The sequence below is a fragment of the Pithys albifrons genome, chromosome Z (assembly GCF_047495875.1).
Source record: "Pithys albifrons albifrons isolate INPA30051 chromosome Z, PitAlb_v1, whole genome shotgun sequence".
NCBI lineage: Eukaryota > Metazoa > Chordata > Aves > Passeriformes > Thamnophilidae > Pithys > Pithys albifrons.
This window is the reverse complement of record NC_092497.1, coordinates 29,576,734-29,599,880: the sequence shown is the minus strand read 5'-3', so window position 1 is coordinate 29,599,880 and position 23,147 is coordinate 29,576,734. Positions and strand designations below refer to the sequence as shown.

At 38.8% G+C, this 23,147-nt stretch overlaps 1 protein-coding gene across 1 annotated transcript in view; it reads right to left on the bottom strand.

The window, feature by feature from the left end:
• Window positions 1-23,147, bottom strand: part of ADGRV1 (adhesion G protein-coupled receptor V1) — a 273,128-nt gene that overhangs the window by 39,031 nt on the left and 210,950 nt on the right. Inside the window, exon 88 of the mRNA XM_071580491.1 lies at window positions 8,023-8,144. Coding sequence (XP_071436592.1) covers window positions 8,023-8,144 — 122 coding nt within the window. The remainder of the gene's footprint in view (window positions 1-8,022; window positions 8,145-23,147) is intronic.

Genomic DNA, 23,147 nt, shown 5'->3' with positions numbered 1-23,147 from the left:
CCTGTTTAAATCCTACTTTATGTCATGGATAAAATAAAATACAAAGAAGTCTTCATGTTGCATATAGTACTTCAGGGAAAGAAAAGTCAAATCAATCTTTGCAAATTCCAGTTACTTCAATGTTACTTCAGAATGAAATCTTAGCTTACCATGGTTTCTGTTAAATTTGCATGTCATTAATATTTTGAGTAATAAACTACGAGAGATAAAATCAGTAAAGCCATCACTCTTTCTGCAGCAGTTGCTTGGAGTACACTGAAACTGTACATAAAATAAGTAAAAGACTATAATTTTTTATATGAATTTTACAAGGCCCTGAACAAGGCTTCATCTGTATTTATTATGAAGAAAGGGAGAAAACATCCTTTTCAGACTGGTGAAGCATCAAGCTTGTACAACATAGAGGGTTCTTGTGCAGGAAATGTGTGGGTGTAAGAAAAGGGAAAGGTTCTTTTACTAGAGGTTATTAAAACTTCACATGCATTTATTTCACAGAAACACTCGGATTAGCCTCCATATAGTAATGTTCAGCAGGAAGATATGTTTGCACACTGACTACTCTGCAGTGCTGACACATGAGAAACCAAATCCACTGCCCCAAAGTCATTCATAAAAATGGCTAACATCGTATCTAAACTTTCCTATCTAGAGTTTCCAGTTTTCTGAGGTTTATCATTAGTTTTGTAATATTTGGTGCGTCCCTAAAAACTCATGACCTCTGTGCCATGTGACTGGTGTTGTTCATCTATCAAAGTGAATGGGTTGAGAATAAAGCTTGCCAGTGTTGTCAAATCATTGAACCACAGGAAAACTGTGTGGATGGGACCTCTGAAGGCCATTCAGTCCACTGATCAGGTCAGTATGACCTTGTCTGTCTGAACTTTAGAACTCTACAACAGTGGAGATTCCAAACCCTTCTGGGAAACAGCCATTTCCTCCTAGTGAACTATTTTTCCTGATATCCTGTCAGAATCTCCCATGCAACAGTTTGTGGCCATGTGCTCTTGCTTTTGTTACTTGATGCTATCAAGAGAGTAGAGTGGAAGAGTATAATAAGGTAACTTTTTAACTACCTTCCAAATATTTGCATGTGGCTATTATATTTTCCTTTGGTGTCCTCCTCACCTGACTAAATAAACCTACCTCCTTCAGGCACTGTTCAAAGACATGTGCTCCATCCAGGGCTCTGACCACTGTAGACCTTCCCCTGGAGACTCAGCAGTTTCTTCACAAGTGTCATGAAATGCAGACTCTGAAACTGGATGGAGTATCCAATGTGTGGCTTCACTAGCTCTCAGTGGACAGGCATGGTAAGTTAATTTGTTGGCTAAATTCCTCCTGGTGCGACCCTGGATGTGCTTTTTCCAAGATGAATTCCATTTTCCTCAGTACTGTCAGCCCCAAATTTCCCAAAGTTATATCCTGGTTTGGAAAATTTGAGAGTAATGTTCTCCTTTTACTTGCCATCATGCTTATCCTCAGTCACTGTAATTTTTCAAAAACATGTTAACAACACCTTTCAGCACTTTTGGATCATTCCCTTTCAGCCCCATCAATTAGTGGTCTTAAAATAATAGTAAAGAATTTAGTAGTCTGGATTTAAGGGCAAAAAACAATAGATTGATTTTACATTATGATTTTACCAAAATACTTTGTTTAACTGAGCTATTGGGGAGGAAAAAAAAAAGGAAAAAGCTATTTATGATGATACAAAGAGATTGGCAGTAATGCAAAATAAAAGGCAGGTGATTTGTTACAGATACCAGAACAAATCAATTGCTGTTTTATTCTCAAGCCTAAGCAAAATTGACTCTTATTGACAGAGGTGAGAAAACACACCTGACCTCAAGTCCTTTTCAGTGAATAGCTCCACTGACTGCAGCAGTACATGTTATTGTTGCATTTCTAACTTGATATGTTCTACGTAATTCTGATCATTACTAGCACCTTCCAAGGAGAATGGTTAAAACTGCTTTGGCATCTTCTACTTCAAAAAAAGGCAAGTAGAGATTTTTCCTGAAATATATTCTTAATGTAAAGTTCTTCAAGAACAGATGAAGGAACTTCATAGAAGCTGAAAGATTCAAAATATTATTTAATTACCATACTTGTTTTTTAAAGCATACGTTATAGTCACAGTTTTCTATTTTAAGTGGGTGACCGAAAAGTCTAAATGTTTTGGAGCGATGACTGGTTTAAAATCCAGTAAAACAAAGTCCACTTCAGTACACTCTTACATTATGTATTATTTGAAGTTTTATTATGCATTATTCTGCATACTTTGATCATGATAAACACAGCTCTACACACAAGCTACTCTCTTTAGATATAAATTTCTCCAGTATATTTGAGAGATATTTAGTTCTATCCCATGTTCATCTGACACTCCACACATTTTTTCTGCATTTTGAATTTGGGTCCATTATACAAGGACTTGAATAACTAAATGGAATCTTTACCATAATTTCAGAATTACACGAATAATGTTTCGGGTGGTAACTAGGAACACCAAGCATTCTTCTTTAAGACAGAAGTCATAAATGTAGAGGAAAGGATATAAAATTGAACACTGCATTGTAATGCTCACCAATGCTACTGTCCAATCAGGATTACACCCCAGAAGTTTCGCTGATGATGCCAACAAGTGCAAAGTCTCAAAAGATTACAAGCTTTCTTAATTAAGATTTATTTTTACTTGAAAAAATATGCACATACTGAACAAAGTTTCAAGGTTTTTACTTTAGCAAAAATAACTCCTTTTTCTACTCCTTTGTTGTTCACTTATTAAACAAGTAGACAGTATTGAATGAACTATTCCCTTTCCTTTCAGATATAAATTCAAGCCTCCAGAAACAGTTCAAAATCTCCTTTATTGCATAGATGTCAAAATGCAGTGCCTGCTTTAGATGTGTATTTTATTTTGTTTCTGGGGGTAGCATATGAATTATTTGAGCTGTGCTTTTATGTGTTTGGTTTATGCACACAGCTGACAGAAGATTTGGTATTGCTTGCACTAGATCTACTTGAACAAGCATATGTGCTTTTCTTGATATTCTGCTTGTAGTTCAAGTTATCTTGGAATTACTATGATGCCTTCATTACATTTTGTTGGGCTTGTCTGCAGTGTGGGATCACTTTTTCCAAAATCTGTAGGCAGTGTTTTACAACCCATCACATTTACTTGCATCTCATGTCTGTTTAGTACTGCATTTTGTTTACTTTTGTGTGGCTTTGATCATCAGAACTATTGCATAGGATGTCCTTGTCCATCTCTGACTCATTAGAGCAGATGCTTTAGGAAGATGCCATAAGAAACAGGAAGTGACTCTATTTATAGCTGTGGCCTTCTCTATGACCCCTGCCTACACCCCAGAGTTAAATAGTATGCTCTAGGAAAAAATATACATGTCACTTGAAACGGGTGCTGCCATAAGCTTTATAAACTACACTTAATAGACTTGTATATTTTGTTTGTATTCTTCCCTGCACAACATAATGCAGTAATTTACAAAACAGTATATCTTTACTCTTTTCTTGCTATCACAATATAGGGTACTTTTAAACTTTTTTTTTCTACAACAGTGCTGCATTGATTTCTCTTACTATGTTCATTTTGTGTTGTTCTGTAAGTATGTTATTCTGATCGCCATTAAAATATTTGTGAGTTTTGACAAAACTAGTTTTCTTTGATACTTTAGCTGCTTTACTAGTCAAGATAGCCTTTGCTCCCATTCTCATTTGCCCCTGCCATTTCAATTAATGAATTTTGGTGAATTATGTTTTCTCCAGTCAATACCAGGATTGGATGTGCACCTTTTCACTCATTTTCTCTGTGTCCATATTACTTGTTAAAGGTACCAGAGGCTTTTCAGATATTCCTCATATACCTGCACTTCTGAATCATCTCTTACTGTAATCCACTACAAATAAGTTGATATTTCAAAGTTTTATATTAGGCAAGTCGACTCATTTGCCCAGTTTGGAAAACCACCAATCAGCTTTTACTTCCAGAGTTTCCCTGTGTTTCTTGGGAAGAAGTATTTTATATGTAACACTGATGCTTACTACATGGGCACAAGTCATGGTGGTATGTTCAAACACAGAATAGGCAAAGATTTTAAGCCTTATCTGCAACATTAACCCTTATCTGCATCATCCAAAACAACACATCAGGTTTTTTGAATACTGTGGTTAGTAATGGGATACCTCCTGGTTACAATTTACTTTTCTCCTAATATAAAATTGCTGAAAAATGGAATTTTGATACTGTCTGTGGATAATATTTCAGTGTTTCATAAGACAAAAGTTTTGATTCAAAATTACCTATGAAAAAGGTAATTTATTCCTGGGACAAGAGCGTGGTGGGGTTCAGCACAAGGTAAAAGAAACCATGACAGAGGCAGTTATGGGGTATTTAATACCTTGTAGTTTGTAGTGTAGATCCACTCTACATATAGAGGATTGAGTTTTGCCCTGCAGTGAAATTATAGCCAAAGAAAAATCAAGATTATATTAAAAGTCAGCTGGAGGGAACAGCCTGAGAACAGGTCTGAAGCCTATCTCCACTGCTCTGCAAACAACGGGAAGAGATCCACCCACTGCCCTGAACTTTGGATCCACCAAATGCAAATATGCTGCTGATGACGTCAGCTGCACAAACCAGAAACACTCCCTCAGCTGCATGAAAAACATGTCAATTGCTGAGATAGCTCTGGCACATGCAAAACAGCTGGTGAAATAGCAGCCCTCTGAGAGAAGTATTTAAAACAGCAGCTTACCCTGCTACAATTTATCTTTTGAGAATAAATCCATGACAGCAACCCTATGTTAAGAAAAGAGGTAAATGTTTCTCTCTGTTTTGCAAGTGAAAAGATAAGGAGCCAAGGCTTTTCACATGAGAGCATGGAGCATGTTTCTGCAACACAGATAGACTAATGGATAAGATAATTGGGAACATACTGCCAAGGAACTCACACCACCAGATATCCCAAACACACTTCTTACCATTTGCCTTTCATGCTTGTCTAAATGTACTTTTTATTTTGTAAATCAGTTATTACCCTCTCATTCAGCTTTTTGCATGTTTATTCCTAAAGTTACAGAGAAAGGGTTGCTTTCCCCTCCTGCACTAGAAAGCTCATACTATAAACTTGTCTCTGACAGGAACCATTTCCTGCAGGAAGTGGTTGGAAATGATTTGTCCTTAGTGGATGATTTTCCTAGCAAGTGCATTTCCTAGGAAACGTATGTCATAAGGCTAAACAAATACAATGGATAACCTTCAGTGTCCTTCCATTCTCCTGCACTGAACCCATTTGGAGATGCAACACATTTTAAGGGGTCACATTTTGCTTTGTTATACAGTCCATAGCTCCTGAGCAGCAGGGAAGCAGGTCTCTGCTTCTTGTAAACTATTTCATGTTCTTTTCTGTTGTGAAAAAGCACTTAATGAACACTGAATTGCTTTCCAGTTGAAAGAGGGCATGTTGTATGACAGAAAGACTCACCACTAAATGCTAAAACAACCTTTTATTGCAGAAAAAACACTTTGTTTTAACAACCACTATGAATTCCGAGAGCTGATAAAGACATGGGAATGAAATGCCAACAGTATGCACGAAAAAGACGGCTAGTTTCTACAGAAATGATTATGAAAATGAGTTATCCACTGCTAAGTTCTCATTTCCTTTCCCAATCACAAACAAATGGGCTGAGATTAAATCTTCAAAGGACACTGGACATGACTGTGCAAAGGGTGGATAAACCTGGCTCTGCAGAGCCTGTGGGTCAGAATGACCCTCATCAGTGAGTGCGTGCTGCCCGAGACCAGCCCCTCCTCACGTGGTAACATGGCCTGAAAAAGCTTTATGAAGTTGCACCTGTCCTTTTCATTTTTTCAGTACTTGTAATACACAATTTTCTTCTACACAAGCAGTTTGCATACTGACATTTTTTCTAAATAAGTTAATTAGTTGTATCTATGTTATATTATTAAAAGCATAGATTAAGGAAATTTACAGACTTCACCTTATTCCTTCCCTGTTTTTCATTTCATGCTGCATGTCTGGTCACCTGAACCAAATGTCAGTTTTTCTGTTTCCTGATTAGATAAATCCTAACTTTAAAAGTGGAGAACAATATATGTGGGATGGTTATTTAAAATGTGGGGGTGTTCCAGGAAGTGCTTTAAACATGTTTTAGTATAGAGATTTACAAAGCACTGAAGACAATCATCTACTAAAACAAACAAATTTAAAAACCATCGCACTGTGGAAGAGCTACTGTATTTTTTAAACTCCTCTTTAACCCAAGACTAAAAAGCTATCTTTTTCTTTTAAATATTTGTAACTTTAAAGTATAAACAGTAGTATGTAAATAGTTGTAAAAAGTACAGGATACTGTCCTGTTACATTTTATGTCATAAAACTCCATCAAAAGATAAAACTTGTTATTAAAACATGAAATAACCAGGCTCCTCATAGCTAGAAATAAAGTTTGTGTCTACTACTGTTTCAGTTGAAATAATAAACAGGAAGAGATCACGCACTTGCAATTTTAGCATCTCCTTTCAATAAAGAAATATGTATTTTATATTTGAGGTTTTACAGATTTTCTAGGGGTAGGAATAACAAAAATAAGAGGTTTCTCCTTTTGATGTGAAAGATTAATACTGATGTAATTTGAATAGAAATGACACATTATGTTCTGCAGGCCTTGTGACATCTACAGTTATTTCCCAGATATTAGGAACTATCATTAAGGCAAGAAGCCAACTTACTCCATAATTAATTTATCCTAATACAAAAAAGACCATATCTATTGGTCAAGCAAAGCCAATGTATAGAGAATAGTTAAGTGACAATGTATATAGAACAATCAAATGTATTACAGGGAGAATAAGGTACACTTTTTCCCTCAATTTAAAAAAGAAGTGTGAAGTGTTTACATCTGAGATGTACATTTTGAAAATATTTCAGTATTGCTTAAGGAATCGCTCACTTTTTGAAATAAGAACTAAAATTAATTGATTTTGGGAAACTACACCTTTTAAATTTATTTTCATTTGATGGTTTGTGAAGATTTTTAATATTGGAAAATAATAAAAGGTGTCACAGATATTTCTGTTGCAAAAATATATGAAGGGCATATTGGAGGGCAGAAGAATTTGCCTTTCAAAGGTTTTGATATATATTTTTAAAGATCCTACTTTCACTGTTGTTAGATATCAGAGGCATTTCCTTAACTGTGATATACTAATGGTATTCTATAAATAATTCTGCAATGTGCAGTATGGCATTAAATGCAGTGCAATGCAATAGTGAGCCCAATGGAAGCACTCATACATGTAAAATTTTGTAAAGAGCTATTTACTTTTTTTATAACTACTGATCAACTTCTAATCTCTATTTGTTCTTTTTTCAGTAAAAGATCTTTGCTTTACGAATGTGTATGATGTATGAGAAAAGCTAAGCCTCAAGGCTCTTACAATGGAAAAAAATTCAATATTAGGGCTATATAATCTAAATTTTTTTTTAAATTCTTTTTTCCTTTTTTTAAAATTAGAAGTAACAGATAAAGAAAATTGAAATATTCAGTGGTTTTGCAAAGGCTGTATATATTTCAGTTTTACTGTGGTAATTATCTCAGTAACACTTTACATGGAGAAGAAAGAATTTTCTTTCCCAGTGTATCAACTATGAGATTAAATTTATGCAATTACATTGCTATTGTTTCAAAACAATGCACCCCTTGCTTTAATATGTATTAATTTGAGAAATAAAGAGAATCCATAATTAACACTTCCACCATGTCACAGTTTATGTTGTTCAGCTGGTGAAGTCAAAATGACTGAGTGGAGGAGTGTCGCAGGTTTGGCCTAGCTGTTGCCAACCCTGGACTGGCCCCCCCCTTCCCCCTCCCAGAACCTTCCCAGCAAAGGAAAGGAAAAAAAACTGAAAGAAGAGTCCCACCGAGGAGGAGGTCCCCCAGGTATGCAGGAAGACCGAGGGAACAGGCTCTTACCTGCAGGCTGTTGAAGATGATGAAGAAGACTAACATCCAGAGCTGTCGATAAGCCATGTGCAGTCCTCCCCACAGCCAGGTGATGGAAATCAGTGCAAAGAGGTACAAGACCAAGGGGATCTCTGTAAACCACAAACACAGCATTTCATCTGGTGCACCCTGTGAAAAACACTTGTTTAAAGCATTACTGAAACAGGGTCCAGTTTTGCTGTCTCTGGCTAACCTTGGAGCTTGTTCTCCAGTGATGGGTAGCCCCTCTTCTGTCCTAGCTGAGTGGGGGTCCCAGGGCTTTTGGGACCACACCCTGACATCAGGAGACCAGCAGAAGGGCATGGCCAGGGGATGGGAGGTGTGGGGAGCACTGGGGACACAGCCCAGCTCAGCAAACCGAGCATGGGTGCTTTGCAGGTGAGAAGAACTCACATGGAGTCAGAAAATAGGTAGAATTTGGAAGAAACATGGAAGAGCTCTTGGCAAGCTCTGCAAGTTTTGAGAGGAAATGTGCTTCTAAGAACTGAAAAGGGAAAAGAAGAAAATTATTATGGCTACATAAACTGCCCCAAATCTGGCCAGTTGAAGAATTACATGGAAATTATAAGAATAGCTTATTCTTTTATTTGTTGCTATTTTCCCCTCGAAATCAAAACTTAAGAAGGCATTTGAGCCCATAAAACTTAAAGTGACAGCGTCCACTCGGTCAAGGAGACCCTCAAGACAGACTTTGAATTTCGTTCACCTTAAAAAACACATGCAGAATCTGTACTTAAGCACACACACATACAGCTGGATTTTATATTTCCTACAGTATTCATAGCATAAAAGATTTAAGGAATGCTGTCAGCAAGATGTCTGCATGGAGAAAGTTTGCAAAAAGAAAATCAGAAGTTAGTTCTCGCCTGCATGTTTCCCCGACTATCAGGAACCAGCCCCTGTGTTGACCATGTTGGCAGAAGAAGTCAAAGTCCATGTTTGCCAGGTCTGCACATCTCAGGGGCAGAGGTGCTTGGCCAGGCATTGCCCCTCCCTGCACTATTCATGCAGCATCAGCAAAGTGTGGAAATGTGCTTTTGACAGACATCCTTCCAGGAACAGGCCCTTTAGGCATTTTGATTAATGTTGTACAAATACTAAGTGCCTTCTGAATGTTGGCCATACCCAAAGTCATACAAACATAACATTTTAACAAGATAAAGTGTAAAAATGCCTGCTTTTTGCCACATAAGGGTAGAATTTGTGACTCTGCTTTTATCTTTTTTTTTTTTGGCAACAATTGTTTCATTATCTGTATTGTAAGAGTTAATACAGAGTTGAAACTTTGGCAGCATTTAAAGCCTCTGCTGTTTGAATTCTCTTCATCCATTTCGTTCAGACAATTTGTTGTATTTTGATCAAACAAAAGCTCAATAACTAGAATAAACCTATCAGAAAATAGGCAACAAATTCTTTTAAGTTTGTAAAATCAGCTTTGCACAAAGAAGAAAGATGCCACTAAATAGGCTTGATATGGACCAAAATAGACAGTTTAATTATTTGCAGTTTCCTTCATATGAAAATAAAACCAACAAACCCTTCCCAAACAAACTCAAAGGGTGACTCTGAGATGAACCTTCACTGACAGGACTTTTACTCTAAGTCCAAATGGAAGCTGTTACCTCTAGACTACTTGGATGAACCTGAGCAGATAAGGCTGACATGGAGCACTCAGCTCAGCGTCACTGTCACGTAAATGAAACTCTGTCAAGCAGTTCTTTTGGGTATCATGTAACGAAAGCATGCAGTCTACATTTTTTGTACATAGTTATCACACCATTTTTTAGTACTAGGAATGACAGGAGATTTTATTTCAGGAACAGGCAGTCCACCCACTTTTTAAATACATGTATGTGGATACGTGCATGCATATATCATCATCCTGACTTTTCATATTACTCTCTCCATGAAATATCTCCCCTTTCCCTTATTATAAGCTTAAGAAACACTGAGTTGAAAAATTCAATACAGATAAATGCATCTTATGCAGCTCTAGTTGCAGTCTTTAAGAGTTTGTAAAAGTACCACAGTCCATCTTGATATTTGACTAGGTGAAATTACAGACATTCAATTTACCAAACAACTAAATGTATCCACTGTTTCTCACCTCTTCCTCATTGCTGAGAAAAGATTATTTCCTTATTATCTATAAAATTAATTTTTCTGCAATGATTACAGTTCTTGAGGGCTATAGTACACTGTAATCAGTTTTTATGGGCAGTAAAAACTATCGGTTTACTATAGTAGGGGAACCCTTGGAACACACACAAGATTTTGTAAAGTGATTTACATAAAATTTATGATGGTGAGAATTTGAAAGATGGGCTGCAATATTCTCATGACAAGTTTGGATTAGATTACAAAATTCATGAACCAGGAAAAGTATAAAGATAATGGAAAAATTTGATTATCTCAGTGGGAACCTAGAAGGAGCTATACTGGGTATGAAAAAAAGTTTATCTGGTCTTGCCTTCAAGACAGGCAAACAAAGTTGGCCAGATATGATACTTCTCTTGGCAATTCTTCCATTTACAACTCAGAAGTTTCCTGAAGCAGATACGAGTTTGGTGGGGTTTTTGTTTTTTTTTTTTTGGGGGGGGGAGGGTGGGGTGAAGGGGTGGGGGTAGGTTAGTGGGTGGCTGGTTTTTGGTTTTTGGGGTTGTGTGGTTGAGTTTTGCATGTTTTTGTTGGGGTTTTGGTTGGTTGGTTGTTTTTTTTCTATTTAGTAATCTTTAGGGTTGGGTTGTTTTGTTGTTTTTTTCACAGAAGCATGCTGAATCAATTACAGTGAACACTGATAGGTCAGAGGAATTATCAGTGCAGGAAGTCCATAGGCACAGTGCAAGATTCAGGGAATAAAATGTCAGATAGCCCAGCTGCAAAAGCTGTCAGACGTTTACTGTTTGGTTTCCTTACAGCAGAAGCAGAAACAAGAAAGAGCAGGAAACCAAACTTTGAACATTTCCAGACAGCTCTGATTTCACCTACAGTTGTTTTAAATCTGTAACAAATTAATCCCTCACAATTTTACATTTTGGAAATAAACCTCACAAAAAAAGGAAAAAAAAAGAAAGACAATGTCACCAGTTTAAAGTTTCATCTTCTGTTGCACTAGAAGGCATCTGAACATGCCCCTGCTCATTGCAGGGAGGTTGGACTAGATGACCCTTAAAGGTTCCTTCCAATCTAAACCATTCTATGATTCTACAGTTTGTATTGATCTACACAGGGAAATTATGTCATGATGATGTTCATGTGTCTACACCTAAGCAGGCTGCAGTAGCTTAATGAGGTCCCAAAAGAATTTTAACACTGCAGCACTGTGGTCCTGTCTGCCTGTGCACGACTTCTTTAGAAATGAGAACTGCAACAGTCAGCAGTCACATCTATATGCCCAAAAGGATTTGAAAAAGTATGATAAATACAAAGTTTTAGAACACTTGATGAGACTGCCAAAAATTTATTTGTAGTTGGGGTCTGGAATAGATTCTGCCAGTGCTGCTTCAGACACTGCAGAAAAATTAAAAAAAAAAAAAAAGAGAAGTAATTTTCCAGTGTCAAATGTATCCTGTGCATCAACTTTCTTCATATGCAGGATACAACTGATTTGGAAAGCATGGGAAGGAGATACGTGCCAGCCTCTGCAGGTGACAGCACTATGAGCCATTTGGCCTTTTGGTCCAAGGCTGGGAGGATGGAGTACTGAAGAAGAAAAAAGTGGAAGTAGTTGTGAAGAGGAGCAAGATGATGATGAGGAACCCTGCAGCGTTCCCCACTGCGATGCACGCTCACACTTTTGACAGGCCATCTGATGGCTAGTTGAAGACTGAGATGGATTCCTATATGGCATTATAATTTCACCTAATGAAGGGATAGTTGCCATGTCTAACCTCTCTTATCCCTGTGTAGTGCCTTTTGATTATGAACAAATAATTTGATGGTGCCTACGACAACCTATTTTACCATACAGCAAAGCAGCAATGGATATCCTTCTGCACAATTTCAGTCAAAAACTGCTCAAGGTGTATAGTGAAAAGCATTTGAAAAATGCCTTCTTGTTACATAATTTTTTACTTTAAAGTTTGGAAAAGCAATGAATAAGCACTTGGACACAGAGAAAATCTACTATCTGAATTAACCAATAACACATTTAAACAAAGGCATCAAAATAAGTCATAAGCCCTATAAAACAATGATCAGCTTGTTGCTCTGAAGAAAGGCAGTAGCACCACTAGAAGTAACTGATAATGAGCTGATATGAACTGATATGAACTAGAAAAACTACACACAGCTTTTATGGACTGCCATTACTGGAACTCTGTATGTTTGATCAAGCAGGTGGGTAATGAATACAGTTTTGAAAGTGGTACCCTCAAAAAAGCATAACTTTCAGTTTGAATTAGATTATATATTTCCGAAGATAATACATTGTCTTCTTCCTGGAATAGACATGTAAGTCAAAGAAAATTAAACTCTGTACTCTGAAATTGCCAATTTTCTGTTGCTTCTGTCTGTGAAGTTAGAATTACCCTCAACTTTATGTATTCAGCCTATTTCAATACACAAGTGTCAAGTATGCTATCTGAAGGTTTTCTTCTTTCCATACCTGATATTATACTTAAAATTCTCCAGGACAATGAATCTGAGCAGTGAAAAATTCTAAATCAAATAGAAATTAATAAAACTGGAAATTATTAAATAACATTAACATTCTGAAGTGTAATTCAGAGTGTGTCTTTGCAAAAAACATATAGATAATTTAACTGTGGAAAATAAAGAATACACTATGGTTTCATAACATATCCAAATGTTTGTAGTCTCACCACTGTGTTGTTCCATATTATTTCTTTTTCTATTGCCTGAAGGGTTTCTTTTTTTTTCTATAAATAAGAAAATCAATAAGTGAAGCAATTAAATAATTCCAGTTTTAATGATCTTCTATGTTTACCTATAAATAATTACTATGTGTCTTCTTAGGCTGATAAACTGATAATGGAAACTTAATTGCTTTTAATAAGTCATGGCTAGACATGAAGATCTTAATACAAAGCCTGAAAGATCTTTACAAACATTTTTTCCCACATGATTAGGGAGAATATATTGCTTCACAGAATTTCAACGATTTGTGGGAGACCTAAATTAGTAAAATATTTACAGGCTATTGCTTAAGATGTCATGGGGTTAAGCTTAGCAGCCTAAATATAAAAAGGCCACAAACATAATTTTTTTAAAAATAAGCTTGAATAGCAGTGTTCCAAATCCTGCTGACTCTGTTTCAATTGTAAATTGGAAAAAAAAAAAAAGAGTTTGGTAACAGGATTTTGTCATCAAAATATAAAAAATTAACAAATTTCTCTTCTAAAGTCCAAAGAAGAAAATGCTGCCACCACCACAACATGCAGTGACTCATGACAAATGCTCTGATTCCATATTGGGAATGTCAAATGTGCAGAATTTAACAGTATCTGATACTGAAGGTCAGAAAGATGTTAGGTACGTGTCCATGAAATCCAATTGGACAAAATTGTTCACTGAAAATTTGTAGAAACAGAGAGCAACAAACTTGTTAGAATATTATTTTTCATTAACTTATATTTATTGATTTGCTGCTCCTTCTGGCAAGGAAAATTTTGAAATTAAAGGATACCTCCCAAAAGAAAACCACAACTCCCATTAAGCATAAAGAATACATTACTACTAGAAAATCATAGAAGATTTGCCTCTCTAAACCTTCCACTACATCTCAGGTTTTTGGCAAACTTTCTCACACAATTTTAAGACAGTTTAGGGTATAATCAAATGAAAAAACAGGCATCTTATTATAGCTTATGCTATTACTGTTATGCAGGAAACACAGTAAATCCAAGAATAACAGTAAATCAAAATCAAAATTTGAATGTACTTTTCTCCACATAATAAAATTATTTCGATGCACTATGCAAAATATTAAATGAGTACTAAATTTGCAACTGTACTGTACACTCACAACTCATGAAAGTTAATTTGCTCCTGCAAATTGCTTTAAAGGAAAAAAGCTAATTTGAACATGTAAAGCTCAGTGGAAGCAATCTAAATTACATAAGTGCAGATGATGCATTAAGTAATTATCCTAAGTTCAGATCTTTGTTCTTTATTTCAGCTTGTAACTATGCTTGTTCATTTTGTCTTAACTGTATGTGTAAAAAATCTTGGAGGCAAAGATTTGTTTTTCCCCTAATTACGAAAACAAAAAGCTCCTGAAGCACTAGGAAGACTAAAGTATTATACCCAATATGTGTGATAAGTATTGCGAATACTGTACATAGATCTTAGTTCAGAAGTAGCCAACACTTGGTTCTTTATTTCTAGATCTATATTGCCATCTCAATATGAAAGCATTCCTGCAATTTATTGTTCCTTTGATTCTCTTAGATACATTATATCTGTCTTATAATTCGAGACTTTAGCATATGTATTACAGGATAGGGAAGACATGCAACTACATGTTTACACACACATTCTCACTTGCAAGCCAAAGCCCTGTCCTCAGCATCATTTTTTCTGAGCACAGAAGCATGTTTGGAACGTTCTGCACTTGCATTTTGTTGGCTTATTTGTTTCTTGAGAAGATCAGATGGTAGTAAGTATAAGTGGACCATCCAGCATGTTCTGTCATGACCAGGAATTGCATACTGCTAAGACAATAAATATACTTGGGGACTGGAACTACCAACCTAAACCATTCTATGGTTTTATATTAAAGAAGTTTATATGAAACAACATGAAAGAAGGTAACTAAAATTTTACAGCTAAATATCTAAGGCATTATTCATGAAGTTCCATTTTGGCAACATAAAGTTTTACTCTTCACATTGATTTTGGCATTTTTACAATTGTAATATCAGAATCAGGTAAGTTCAACTGCATATTTATGGGTAGGGTACGAAAATTATGGCAGCTCAATATTAATTCAATAAATGAAGTTCATCTATTTATAAAGTAATTATCAGAAAAAATGCAGGTGAATTTCAAATTTAAATGGTTCTGTTATGTTTTCAAATCCTTTTGTGATATTTTGAAAGGTTAGCAAGCAGTTAGAAAATAAAATATGTTTATTGGATTGCTACCTTGTTAATCTCCAATTTCTGTATTTCCATATTAGGACTGTCAAGAAAAAGCTGTAATTTTTTACAAATGCCTATCTCAGCCTCCTGTTACTTCAGCCAAATACAACCATCATGCTTTATACCACCTGATTCCCATCAAAAGCAGTTTTTCTTGTTGCAAACTTAAAATATTAGTTAACCCAGAGGCTGTTTATCCAATGCATGCTTCTGACTTGGCTCCTGCCAAGGCTAACTTTTGAAAAGGTAGCTTCTATATATAGAGGAACAGTCAGCCAACAGAACATGTTTGTTCAAAGCCTGGCAAATGGAACCAGTACAAACTTAGACTCTTTTTGAGCAAACTCAATCCTATCTCTGAACAAGTACACTAGAGGTAGAGTTGGCATTCTTTGTAAAGAAAGCAACCATTTATATTCCTTAGGTTTTCCAACAAAACAGATCCTCTTTGCAGCTACCAAGGGGAAAATGTTTTCTTTTAGACAGCATTGTTATTCTGCTCTAGGTAACAAAACCACATGGAAGTCCCCTTTAGTTTGGGCAACAATAAACTCTCTGCTCATAGGACAAACAGCAAAAGACACTACTGCTACCTAAGTTCAGCAAGATGTTTTGCTACACCAGACAGACTTTACTCTAATAGCTGTAGAAGAAAATGTGATGGACCTTTGTGATGGAGGGACTGCATTGCTAGATAAGGAAAGAGCAACTGATGTGATCTGTCTTGAATTCTCTGAGGCCTTTGACATGGGCCCATACAACATCCTTGTCTTTAAAGTGGAGAGATACTGGTTTGATGGACAGACTACTTAATGGATGAGAAATTGGCAGGATGATCACATCCACAGAATGGCTATCAAATGTCTAAATGCGGATCAGTGTCAAGTGGTGTCCTTCAGGGGTCTGCACTTGGACCAGTACTGTCCAAAAACTTTAATAAATATGTAGACAGTGAGATTGAATGCACGCTAAGAAAGTATGAGGATGATACCAAGATGAGTGTTGCTCTTGATACACCTAAGGGATGGGATGCCATTCAGAGGGATACTGACAGCCTGGAAAAGTGGGCCCATGAACAAGGCCAAGTGCAAGGTCCTGCATCTGGGATGGGGAAATCACCATTACCAATGAAGGCTGGGAAATGAAGAATTGAAAGCAGCCCTGCAGGGAAGGACTGGCATATATTGGCAGATGACAAGCAGTACACAAGGTGGCAATGAGCACTTGCAGCCCAAAAAGCCAACCATGTTCTGGGCTGCATCAAGACCAGCAGGTGAGGGAGATGATTATCATTCCCTACTCCACACTGGTGAGACCCCATCCTGAGTACTGTGCCAAAGACTGGGGTCCCTAGAACAGGAATGGCATGGACATGTTGGAGTGGGTCCAGCAGAGAACCACAAAAGGGCTGAAGCTCTGCTGTGAAGACAGGCCAAGAGAGATATTCAGCCTGGAGAAGAAAAGGTTCTGCAGCCATTCAATATTCAAAGGGCTTTAAATATTTACCAGGGTCTGCAGAGACAGGATAAGGGGGAATGGTTCTAAATTGAAAGAGGGTAAATTTAGAATGGACAAAATGAAGAATTTTTTTTGGTAATGAGTGTGCTAAGACATGGGAACAGGATGTGTTAAAGAAGCTGTGGCTGCCCCATCTCTGGAACTGTTCAAGGCCAGATTGGACATGGCTTGGAACAATCTGAACTAGTGGAAAGTGTTCGTTCCCATGGCAGGTTGGAACAAGGTGATCTTTAAAGGTCCCTTCCAACCCAAACCATTTGACAATTCTGTGATTCTGGATCATTCAGTGTGAACCTTCTTCACTGGGTAAGCTTCATAGTATTCCACCAATAAGAGAAAAGAGAGTAAGAAAAATATTGAGTCAGTCTTTAACTTAGACACTTTCATATTCAATCTATTTGGAAAAATAATTATACTCTATGAATGAAGACAAACTTTAATGTATCTACAACTATTAAATTTCTATTAACATTAGGGATAACCTTCAAGCAGAGGTCACAAATATGGAACTTCAGAATTACCAGCTATACTTTAAGAGGCTTTTCCTACAATCTATGAAATGACCAAAAGATCATAGGCTTAGAAGCTAGATAACCATTTTTTTCCCTTTCAAATCTGTATATCCAACTCCTTTTTCTCTTTTCTGATAGTATGTAAGATAGTGACCTTGCTATTTTACTTCTACTGACAATATTCAGGAATGTTTTGCATGAATTATTGCAGAATCCGTATGGGGTCATCTGTATCACACTGCAATTTTATCCGTCATCTAATTACTTCCAAAACAAAAACTAGTAAAAGTAAAGAGTGTATTTAAAAATACTTTTGTTTACAGCTCCCTTCATTTGTTATATCAGAATTATTTACATTGTCATTCTCCTGAAATTTTTCCTTTTATCTAGAATGGGTAACTGATGGAAAACAGCTTTCTAAAGCAGTGATTTCCCCTGCGCACCCCCCCGTCTCCCCCCCTCCCCCCGCCTTACTTAAACCACTGTTCAAGGTGGAGAGGCTTGGGGAGCAACAGGCTGGAGACTAGGAAAGGGGTTTGTCTTAATTCGTTGTTGCGGATGACTGAACAGGTAGTAAATCAGTACAGGGATGACAGCCACAGACAATTTAGCATAGGACAGTAAATACAGATAACTGTTTCTTGATGGGCTCCACCTCTCCTCTGGTTTCAGATGAGACGGAGAGAAACCTTGGCACAGTCAAGGTTGTAACAAAAAAGTAAAATAATGACTGTCTATGTAATTTAGCAGACAACATTACCAAAAGACTTCTCTACCATGTAAGGTCTTGTAAGTCAGAACTTGGTGCAGGTATGATCCAAGACTCCCTGAATGTTGCCAAAGTAAGATACCATCATGCATCTGATTGGAGGCAACTTTGCAGCTGTGAAAATGTATCCATAGCATCCATTGAGATGGCTGCAATAACAAGAGCAGAATTACCTCCCACTGAGGTGGCAGGAGGACCAGCTGAGTGAACTTTGACAAGATTCAGGATTTAAAAGTGATACTACCACTGCAAACTGACTTTGAATATGTCTTTAAAAGCACAATATACACATAAGACATTAAAAATAGTGTAAATATACTATCACTCTTCTCCGGGGACACCCCCTTGTCGCGGGGGAGAAGCTTGCATGCCCTCATGAGGTTGAGAGCTATGCTGGAGGTGGTTTGTGCCGCCAGTAGGGTCTCCCATGCCAGACAGGTCTCAGCTGAAGGGTCAGACAAAGTGTGTCCATGGGCAGGATGGGCTCACTAGCCGTCTGGCAACCATCCTAGGAGAAGGACAACTCCAACCCCAAACCCGGGCAGATGGAGCTCGTTTAGCCCTGTAAAGCCATCCATCTAAGAGAAGGATACTCTAACCAAACCTACGTTCTGAGGTATTCACTGTCACCGTCCAAGCTCGCTAGGCCGTGGCAGATGAACCTTAGGAGTAAAGGGTGGGGCCAGTTCTGCGCACGCTGTGCCTCACCTAAAAAATCCATTGCGCAGGCTTGAAGGGTTCACCCACATTGCAAAGCCCTGTAGCGACAGGGGAGGGTCGAAAATGGTAGGTGACAGGAAGCAGCTGGAAGCTGCAGACCCAGCCCTGCATGCAGGTGGTTCAGGATATGGGTCATTAGAGACTTGACCCCGGAGATGACAGTCTCTTGTGGCAGCATCCTGAATGACCAAGCAGCCTTTTCTAGGGACAGCACTGCTTGCTTCACATGGAGAGGGGCCTAGCAAAGGTGGCCTAAACAAAGCTCATCTCCACACCCGGTTGGATAACCGCGGCCAACCGGAATTTTCTATGCGGTCAAACAAAACCAAACAGATTTCAAAGGCATACACCTGCCTGCAAAGGGGGGCTCAAACTAACACTCGCATGTTGGAACATCAGAACCATGCTTGATACTGGGGATAGTGGACGTCCTGAGCATCGTTCTGCTCTAATTGCCAACAAACTTTCACGGCTCAACATTGACATTGCTGCTCTGAGTGAAGTTCGTCTTCATGAGGAAGGCAGCCTTAAAGAACATGGTGCTGGCTACACACTCTACTGGTCAGGCAAACCCAAAACCGAAACACACCTTTCAGGAGTTGGCCTCATGATTAGTAACTCCATTGCCTCCAAACTTGAAAATCTGCCGACAGGTCATTCCGATCGCATTATGTCCTTACGCCTCCCTCTACACAACACGCAATATGTTGTTCTTTTTAGTGTATATGCCCCAACTCTCCAAGCTGACCCAGCAGAAAAAGACAAAATTCTACACCGACCTGCACCGCCTCACCCAAAATGTTCCTGCAGATGATAAGATCATAATCCTTGGTGACTTCAACGCGAGAGTAGGGAAGAATTCTGAAGCCTGGAAAGGAGTCCTGGGCAAGTATGGCATTGGAAACTGCAACGACAACGGACACCTCCTGCTAGAGTTTTGTGCAGAATGGCAGCTCACCATCACCAACACTATCTTTCAACAGAAAGACAGCCTGAAGACAATCTGGATGCATCCTCGATCCAAGCACTGGCACCTCATTGACTATATCTTAGTACAACAGAGAAATGTCAGTGATGTCCGTCATACTCGAGTGATGCCCAGTGCCGAATGTCAAACAGACCATCGCCTTGTGCGCTGCAAACTTAACCTCCACTTCAAGCCCAAACCTAAGAGAGGCAGCATTCCAAGGAGGAGGCTCCAAGTCAGCAATCTTGAAACAGCCACAGTGAGAGACAGCTTCCAAGGAAACCTTCAAACTAGACTTAAAGATAATCCCATAAATCCCTCTCCTGAAGCGCTTTGGCAACATATTAAAAGTTGCATCCTGCAATCCTCTGAAGAGTCCCTAGGGTTGTCCTCCAAGAAAAACAATAACTGGTCTGATGAAAACAATCAAGGGATCCAGGAATTCGTGAGGAAGAAGAGAACTGCTCACCAAGCACACCTTGCTCAGCCATCTTGCCATATAAAAAAAGCCACCTTTTGTCTTGCATGCAGCAAGCTCCAGCAGAAACTTTGAGACATCCAGAACAAATGGTGGCTCAACCTAGCAGAAAAGACACAACTATGCGCAGATTTGGGTGACCAAAGAGGATTCTATGAGGCCCTGAAAGCAGTGTACGGACCCACACACCAGGTTCAAAGCCCCCTACTCAGCACAGATGGTCAAATGCTTCTCACAGATAAAACCTCCATCCAGAACCGATGGTCTGAGCACTTTCAGACTCTCTTCAGTTCCAACCATGTAGTCCAAGGCTCAGCAATTCAGCACATTACACAACAACCCGTGAAACATGAATTGGATGCAGCCCCTACTATGGGAGAGATACTCAAGGCCATACAACAGGTGAAACCTGGCAAGGCAGCTGGAGTTGATGGAATTCCACCTGAAATCTGGAAGCATGGAGGTCAAGCACTCCATGCCAAATTCCACGAGCTTGTTGTGCGTTGCTGGGAACAAGGGGAACTACCACCAGATCTTCGTGATGCAGTCATTATCACCCTGTACAAGAAGAAAGGAGAAAAATCAGACTGCTCAAATTATGGAGGTATTACTTTGCTCTCCATTGCTGGTAAAATCCTTGCAAGAATACTTCTGAACAGATTAGTACCCACTATTGCAGAAGATCTTCTACCTGACAGCCAGTGTGGGTTCAGAGCCAATGGGAGCACCACAGACATGGTGTTTGTTCTCAGACAACTGCAAGAGAAGTGTAGGAAGCAGAGCAAAGGTCTCTATGTAACCTTCATTGAACTCACCAAAGCTTTCGACACTGTGAGCAGAAAAGGCCTGTGGCAGACCTTGGAACGTTTAGGATGTCCCCCCACGTTCCTCAAAATGATCATCCTGCTACATGAGGATCAGCGTGGACAAGTCAGATATGGCGATGCACTCTCTGAGCCCTTTCCAATAACCAATGGTGTGAAACAAGGTTGCGCTCTGGCACCAACTCTATTCATAATCTTCTTCAGCATGATGCTCCAAAGAGCCACAGCAGACCTCGATGAAGAAAACGGCATCTACATCCGATATACCAATGGAAGCCTATTCAACCTAAGGCGACTGAAGGCCCACACCAAGACCCTGAATCACCTTGTCCATGAGCTGCTTTTTGCTGATGATGCCGCCCTCGTTGCTCACACAGAAGCAGCTCTGCAGCACTTAACATCCTGCTTTGCAGAGGCTGCTGAGCTTTTTGGGCTGGAAGTCAGCCTGAAGAAGACAGAAGTTCTCTACCAACCTACACCTCAAGAAGTCTTCCATCATCCTCACATCACCATAGGCAATTCAGAGCTTAAGTCAGTCCAGCAGTTCACCTATCTGGGAAGTATCATTTCCTCAGACGGTAAGATTGGCAAAGAGATAGACAACAGGCTGGCAAAGGCATACAAAGCCTTCGGAAAACTCCATAAAAGAGTCTGGTCCAATAAACACCTGAAGAAAAGTACAAAGATTAGTGTCTACAGAGCCATTGTACTGTCTACTCTTTTATATGGGTCTGAACCCTGGGTCATCTACCGCCACCACCTGCGGCTTCTCGAACGCTTCCATCAGCTCTGCCTCCGTTCAATCCTAAACATCCACTGGTGTGATTACGTGACCAATGTGTCTGTTCTTGAACAGGCAGGGGTCAGCAGTATCGAGGACATGCTGATGAGAACGCAGCTGCGCTGGGCAGGGCACGTCTCCAGGATGGAGGATCACCGCCTTCCAAAGATTGTGCTCTATGGTGAACTCACCACCGGCTGCCGCAAGAGAGGAGCCCTGAAGAAGAGATACAAGGACTCCCTGAAACAACACCTCAGCCTTGGCCATATTGACTGCCATCAATGGTCCACTCTGGCCTCCAATCGGGATTCATGGAGACACACCATTCACGACGCTGCTGCTTCCTTTGAGAATGCACAGAGAGTCAGTCTTGAGGAGAAAAGACAATGCAGAAAGAACCGTTCCTTGCCAATGTCACCTAGGGAGACGTTCTGCTGTGCCTTTTGTGACCGGACCTGCCTATCCCATATCGGCCTTTTTAGCCAGCAGCACGCTTGCAGCAAGCGTGGGTAGTGCCCTTCCCAAATCTTCATTCGCAAAGCCTAGCCATGATACTATCACTACCTCAAATTTCAGAAGAGCAACAGTCAGTCCAAAAGTCAAAGGCCTTTAGCTAACAGTTAGGACTGTGTTATGTAGTTATAGGCAATGTTAAAACTACAGAAATCACCAGCTTTGGTCTCTGGAAGCTACACCATAAACACAGCTAGACAGGGGCCCGTTATACAAATCCAGACACCATAAACCACAGCAGGCAGCTGATTTTCTACTCTAAAAGAGCCTCTCTCCAACCTGCTCTCACTCCTGCTGTATGAGATATTTCATTTGGGCTTGTAAAACGTCCTTGGTAGCAGTTTGCCTTGCAGGTGCAGAAGTAGTAAAAGTCACAATCTACTTTAAAAAAAGGCAAAAAGAAAAAGGGATTTTACTGAACATCTCTTTTCCTGATTTTTTTTCTTTTCTTCTGAGATGCTGGCATTCTCCATCTTATATTCTAGGCTCTACTGGAGAAAGAAAACACTCTGAATATTACACTAAATCCATGTTTTGTTGCAACCCTACTATTTAATACTTTTATGACATGTAGATATAATTTCTATTAGTACTTTCTTCCATTTTGCATGACAACTTAATTTCTATTAATACTTTCTGCCATTTTGCATGACAACTTTATTTAGAATATTGTTTCAATATTCAGCTCACTATTTTACTTTAGTTTGACTCCTCTGGGACAAGTCTTAACTTCCAACACATTAATAAGAAAACTCATTTTACCTCACAGAGATATCAAACCAAAGTTATTTATAAATAAATCAACTGTACTATTCAAGACTGAAAAAGAAGCCATCCTTTTGACAGCTGTAGGCAGCCCATCTTAGAGAGAAATAAAAGTGCAAGTAAAGTCTTGAGTATATCATTAAAT